Raw genomic sequence first — 7,356 nt, 5'->3', positions numbered from 1 at the left:
CCTGACAGAATAAAGTCAACATCCACCCCTTTCTGCAATGATAATTTTGAGAAGATCGCTAAATTCTTCAAGCATCATTTCTCCATGGGGAAAAAATTTATACTGTGTTTCCTCACAGAATGGACTTGTGTAAAAATTAAACCCAGAAACTCCTATAAGGTGCTAAATTCAGGTTGTAATGCATAAAATATCTCACCATGTATCTTACAATTAACAAACATTTTATAATTACATTTTCATAGTTTAAACTAGTGATAGAATTGTGAAATTCCTAATTGTTTTGGCTAAATTGTTATGAAGCCAAGGAGTGTAGTGCCCAGGGTTTTATATTAAAGGAACAACTTTTTCATGTTTGTTTAAAAAGCAGAAAGTATGAACACTGGGGTACATAGGGCCCTTCTTTTCACTATATCTGTATCTTTGGGGTATCTACCCAGTAGTGCAATTACAGGGTCACAGGGTAGCCCTGTAGAAGGAATGTCCACAATCACCAAACTGTGGAAAGAACTAAGATACACTTAAACAGACTAATGGATAAAGAAGATATGGGACTGGAGGAAATTATGCTGAGTGAAATAAGTCAAGCAGAGAGAGTCAATTATTATATGGTTTCACTTACTTGTAGAGAATAAGGAATAACACAGAGGACATTGGGAGAAGGAGAGGAGAAGGGGTTTGGGGGAAATTGGGGGGGAGTGGTGAACATGAGAGACTGTGGAGTTTGAGAAACAAACTGAAGGTTTTGGAGGGGTGGGGGGTTACATGAGCCTGGTGGTAGGTATTAAGGAGGGCACATAGTGCATGGAGCACTGGGTGTGGTGCATAAACAATGAATCTTGGAACACTGGAAAAATTAAGTTAAATAAAAAAAAACACAAATAGGGAAAAGTAACTTGCTAGAGATGTCAGGGATATCATCCACCCCAAGTCAATGCTTTGAAGGACAAAAGGGACCTAGTCAGGATCATTTTCTCAATCTTAAACAGGAGAAAATGTTCACTCAGGGGTGGGATGAGGTACTCGGAGTTTAGATCTCTGAAAAGCAGAAGTCGTTGAAAAAGAGTAAGAAAAACTGACTTTACCTGGCTTAACATCTGGTCTCCCATGAACAGAAATCCAAGAGGAAAACTTTCCTTTCTGTCCACACTAGTGTCCCACAGGGAAATCATGTGCCTACAGGTAGGAGGAACCAGAGGGAAATGTGTTTAATGAGCAGACCAAAGTAACTAAAATTATGTCCTCTACTGCAGTCTCACAGCATGGGCAACTTCGTAAGGGACAAGACCTGGTCTTTTCTTGTGCAGTCCTAAGTCTGGGTGGGGCACTGAAGACTGATTCATTTCTGCTCTCTTGTCTGGGGACAGAGCTTCATACTCCATCATCTATCAACCAGACAGGTATTATTGATTTTCATGTAGAGACATTCTCTGAGACCCTATCAAGATGAATTTTACTGCCTATTAGCGACAAGGCAAGAGAAGATAAGAAAGTGAAAGTCAAGGGCATTTACCTGAGGTCATCTGAAGGCCAGTCAAGCCCAAGCCAGATCTGAGAGTTTGCTGTGGTTATTTGCTGGCTTGATTAAGAAATTTACTGGTTGATTCATGTATATACTTATTATGTTAAAAATAGAAGTGAGCATGGAACTCCAAAAGGCAAGGTTTAATGTTTGCAAGTAATAATAATAAGGGAAACCCAATTCTGTGAGGGATAGGAAGCATAAAAGTAAAACATGATACCAAGGATCTTTGCAATTAACCAGAGTAGAAAAGTCAAGTATTAGCTGTGGAAGGATATACAGTGAAGTGAGTATACAGTAAGTGAGGATATGTCTTTTCATGTTTAAGATGGGATATATAAGACTACTTTTCTATATTGAGAAGAAAAGTCCAGATGAAAGAATTCTCACAAATATGTCTATGCAAGAGCCGCCCATAGAACATACGTATCACAGACCTCCTTTCTTGAGTATTCAAATGAAATTTTTTACAAGGATTATGTGAAAAAGTGTATGCTAATGAGCTTCCTTTACAATTACCTCATTACCTGTGAACCACAGTATGTGCTGGGTTGGCTAGTCACACACTTTATCTCTTGAAAATTGTCTGTGAGAGTCAGATTGGTTTTATTTCTGTTTTTTTTTAATTGCATTCTTTCAAGCAAAGTATTGCTATTTATTTCACCAATTTGGCTACTTGCCATTTTTTTCTTTTTAAGTATGTGTAGATGTATTTGTGCAGAATGGATGAGTGTTTAAGTTTTGACTTTTAGGTCTCTGAGTTAGTCATAATATATTCCCTATACTGATTTTCTACTTTTTGTTTGTTTGTTTTGCTGGAACAATTGATATTACCATAATATTCTTCACTTGTTCATACTTTTTTCCCAAAGACTAAAAATGAATGTCCTGCATATTTATTGCTCACAAATCGCCCTCTTTATCCAACTTGTGTTCACATTTCCATATACCTTTTTGTTTCTTTTTCCTTTTATTATTGGCTCTATTTCTAAAATAGAAATGTCATCATTTGAAAGGAATTCTTCTTATTATATTTGACCATGAATCACCTTTACCTTCCACAAGCATTCTTTCATCTGTTTCTGTGAGATGAAACTAAAACTTTAGATACTGCTTCTCTCCACATTAAAAACTTCTTCAAATTCTTTCCTAAGTCCTTGGCAATCTAATTTGTATTTGAATAGGCACAGGAAAAACAAGTCTTTTGCTGTCTGCTGATAATAAAAATGCCCAAATTTTGTGAAATTTTGGTTTATTCTTTTTACTCATTTTTCTCTTGTGACAGTCACTCTGTAAGGTGTTTCACACCATAAAGAAGTCACTACTTTGTGTTGTGGACAAATTAAATTTATCTCTCATTATTTTTGCTGGGTATAAATGGGTTGTAACCAGAAGAGGATGACATGAGCACCAAAGAATATTTCCTTCCTTTCAGTCTCTCAGGACAACTGAGCTTATTAGATTATTTTATTCTTTATGTCCATCTAATTTCTCCCTTCTTCTATCAGTCTCTATCTCTCTATTAAACAGAATTTTTTTCTGCTGTTATTTTTGTAATTTCTAATTTAGATTCAACTTAATTTAATGAACATATTGTGTATTATTAGTGTCAGAGTTAGAATTTAGTGATTCAGCAGTTGCATATAACACCTAGGGTTCATTCCATCAAGTAGCCTCCTTAACGACCATCTCCCAGTCACCTCATCCCCTTACCCACGCCCTTCCTGCAACCCTCAGTTTCTGCCCTATAATCAAGCCTCTTATGGTTTCCCTCCTTCTCTGTTTTTACCTTATTTTATTTTTCATTCCTTTCCCCTATGTTCATACATTTTATTTCTTAAGTTCTACATATAAATGAAATCATATGGTATTTGTCTTTTTCTGATTTATTTTGCCTAGCATAATACATGCTAGCTCCATTCACATACTTGCAAATGGCAAGATTTGATCCTAATGACTGAGTAATACTAAATTGTGTACATATACCACATCTTCTTTATCCACTCATCTGTGGATGGTCATTCTTTTTCCATTTTTTGCCTATTGTGGACATTGCTGCTATAAACACTGAGATACATGTGCCCCATTGAATCACTGTGTTTGTACCTGTTGGATAAATGCCAAGCAGTGCAATTGCAGCATGGTAAGGTCACTCTTTTTTGAACTTTTTGAAGAACCTCCATACTGTTTTCCGGAGTGGTTGCACCAGTTTGCATTCCCACCAACAGTGTATGAGGGTTCCCCTTTCTTCACATCCTCGCCATCAACTGTTTCCTGAATTGTTAATTTAAGCCATTCTTACTGGTTTGAGGTGGTATCTCATTGTGATTTTGATTTGTGTTTGTCTGGCGATGAGTGATGTAACCACACATTTTTCATGTGTCTCTTAACTGTTTACAATTGTATCAAAAACCGTAAGATATCTAGGAAGAAACCTAACCAAAGAGGTAAAATATATTAGTTTGAAAATTGTAGAATACTTTTGAGAGAAATTAAGGAAGGCACAAAGAAATGGAAAATATTCCATGCTCATGGATTGGAAGAACAAATATTATTATAATGTCTATGATACCCAAAACAATCTACACATTCAAAGCAATCCTTATCAAAATACCACCTGCATTTTTCACAGAGCTGGGACAAATAATCTAAAATGTGTATGGAACCAGAAAAGGCCCTAAATGTTGAGCACATTTTTTTAAATGTTTCTTTACACACAGGTCAGAAAGTGGCCATTCCAAAATGGAGCCCCAAGATGATTTGTCCCTGGGAAGCTACAAATAGGAATTTCTGGGACCTAGTTTTACATTCTTTATGGGAAAGGTAATATGATATTCCTAAACAGTGTGTTAGAGTAGGTGGGGAAGAGGTGAGAAGGATGTAGAAGAAATACACACCAATAGGACATGGTGTGCTGTGTTGCATGTTTGTGACCTTGTGTGTGTGTCTGTGTATGTGTGTGCACGTGTATGTGGGCATCTTAATGAGTGAGAGGAGTCCTCAGAGAAGTGATACACAGGGTCCTCTATTTCAATGTGAACTTCATAATACACAGGCCAAACTCAATCACCATATGATACTAAGGAGGGATAGTCAACTGACAGGACCCTATTGCAACCATTATAAAGTGCAAGAGGTGGGGACAAGGAATTCTCTGTGTCTTGAACTTCAAGCAGCTGTGAGGCCACATGATTCTGTGAAATTCACTGCCACTACCTCTCATCACTCTCCCTTCTTGTCCATTTCCCTTAGCACACTGGCTTCTTTCTGAACTTTGATTTTCTAATGGAAGCATTGCCTCAAGACCTTTTCCCATATGAGGAAGACCTCCCTTCTTCCACCCTCTCTTCCATAGGTCTTTGTTCAAAGGTCACCTTCTTAGCTAAGCTTGACTGAATACTCAATATAACACATAACACATTCTCTCCCTTAATCAGCTTCTGTTCTGTTCATATCATCTCTCCCCACCTCATTATTATTTAATATTTATATATGCATCTAACCTATCACCATTATTGAATTGTAGGGACATTTTCTTTTCAACACTCTGCTTTATTACTAGAGTTTCCAAAGCATGGTCAATGCACTATATAGTCCTCCAATGCATGAAATATTTTCTTCCTAAAATGGTAAAATACCTGACTTTTGGGGAAATGTCTGATGTTATGAAGAAAATTACTAATCAGAGAGGAACTAGGGATGCTCTTAAGGGGCTCAAATCCATTCACAAAATATTGCAATTAGTTTCTTCACTGCAAATACAAATTGTTTCATTTCCACAATCTGAGGAAGGACTATTTGTGTGAAAATTAGTTCTGTTATTTTCCCCTGTGCTGGTAGTCAACTGCAACACATGGACCCAGGAAACAATACAAGAATTTCAGAGTTCCAGCTTCTGGGATTTTCAGAGAAACCAGAACTGCAGCCCCTCATATTCGGACTTTTCCTCTCCATGTACCTGATCACTGTGGCTGGAAACATGCTCCTCATCCTGGCTGTCAACTCTGACTTTCACCTCCACACCCCCATGTACTTCTTCCTCGCCAACCTGTCCTTTGCAGACATCTGCTTTACCACCACCACTATCCCAAAGATGCTGTGGAACATCCAGACTCAGAGCAAAGTCATAACCTATGCAGGCTGCATCACACAGATGTATTTTTTCATGCTCTTTACAGGATTAGATATCTTTCTCCTGACTGTGATGGCTTATGACCGCTTTGTGGCTATCTGTCACCCACTGCACTACACAGTCATCATGAGCCCCTGCCTTTGTGGACTTCTGGTTCTGGTATGCTGGATACTGAGTGTCTTTCATTCCTTACTACACACTTCCATGGTGTTGCGACTGTCCTTCTGCACAGAGGTGGAAATCCCACACTTTTTCTGTGAACTCAATCAGATGATCCAACTTGCATGTTCAGACACATTTCTCAATAACATGGTGATATACATTGCAGCTTTGTTGTTGGCTGTTGGTTCCTTCATTGGGATCCTTTATTCTTACTCTAAGATAGTTTCCTCTATATCTGAAATATCATCAGCTCAGGGAAAGTATAAAGCATTTTCCACCTGTGCATCTCACCTCTCAGTTGTCTCCTTATTTTATTTTACATGCTTAGGAGTGTACTTTACATCTGCAGCTACCCAGAGCTCCCATTCTAGTGCAGTAGCCTCAGTGATGTACACAGTGGTCACACCCATGCTGAACCCATTTATCTACAGCCTGAGGAACAAGGACATAAAATGTTCTCTGATGAGATTCTCTGGGATGGCGGCTCTAAAATGGACAACTTTCCTGGAGCTGAAGAAGCGCCCATGATTGCAGGGCCCAAAACCTGTGCCAAATGTTGAGATCCCTTGATCAGATTGTGAAAGTGAAACATACATCTTCTATATTTTTTTCCTGTAATATCTACTTTTTTTTTACATCTCTGCATAATTTATGTAACTCACTCTATTAAGATCTGTGATAACTCTGATATCCAAGAGATTTTCCCTTTTTTATTTTCCTACTTTCTCAATGTCATTCTTAACCTTGGATATGAAATATTTGGACATTCTGTCTTACTGAAGGGATAGCATATATGTGTTAAGAATAATTTCTTTTGCATGTAGCACTGGGTGTGATGCATAAACAATGAATTTTGGAATACTGAAAAAAATAAAAAAAATTTCTTCTCAAATAAAACATCATAGTGACTATTTTTTCTTTTATGGGACACCACAGCTATTTCAAGTTTATAACAGAGAAAATTCTGAGACCACTGTACTTCAATTTTTTCTTAATATCTTTTCAGTGCTCCAGAATTCATTCTTTATGCACAACACACAGTGCTCCATGCAATATGTGCCCTCTATAATACTCACCACTAGGCTCATCCAACCTCTCACTCCCCACCCCTCCAAAACCGTCAGATTGCTTTTCAGAGTCCATAGTCTCTCATTGTTCATCTCCCCCTCCATTTTCCCCCAACTGCCTTCTCCTCTCCATTTCTCCCTGTCTTCCATGTTATTCCTTATGCTCCACAAACAAGAAAAACTATATGATAATTGACTCTCTTTACTATGCTTCACTTTTGTGGATTTTATTCCTTTGTATATCACTACCTTAATTGCTCTTCCTAAGAATTCAAACTTCACCATAATGGTGGTTATAGCAGATCATGGGATTTTTCTACACATTAGGATCCTGTTGTTACACAGCTTGTATCCACCATGCCTACCATAGTGACTTGCAAAAAAATGATAATAAAATACACGTCTCCAGGTACAATCTTCCCAAAAGACAAATATGCATAAAAGAGGCCTTAGAATCAAACTTGGCTTTAAGGATG

At 37.8% G+C, this 7,356-nt stretch overlaps 1 protein-coding gene across 1 annotated transcript; it reads left to right on the top strand.

The window, feature by feature from the left end:
* The first annotated feature begins 5,372 nt into the window (after positions 1 to 5,372).
* Positions 5,373 to 6,341, top strand: LOC122910224 (olfactory receptor-like protein OLF4). Its single transcript, XM_044254883.1, has one exon. It carries the CDS (start codon positions 5,373 to 5,375, stop codon positions 6,339 to 6,341), a length of 969 nt encoding a protein of 322 aa, XP_044110818.1.
* The last annotated feature ends 1,015 nt before the right edge of the window (positions 6,342 to 7,356 follow it).

This window comes from Neovison vison, chromosome 6 (genome assembly GCF_020171115.1).
Source record: "Neovison vison isolate M4711 chromosome 6, ASM_NN_V1, whole genome shotgun sequence".
NCBI lineage: Eukaryota > Metazoa > Chordata > Mammalia > Carnivora > Mustelidae > Neogale > Neogale vison.
Note: the sequence above shows the minus strand (reverse complement) of the source record. Positions and strands in the feature narration are given on the sequence as shown.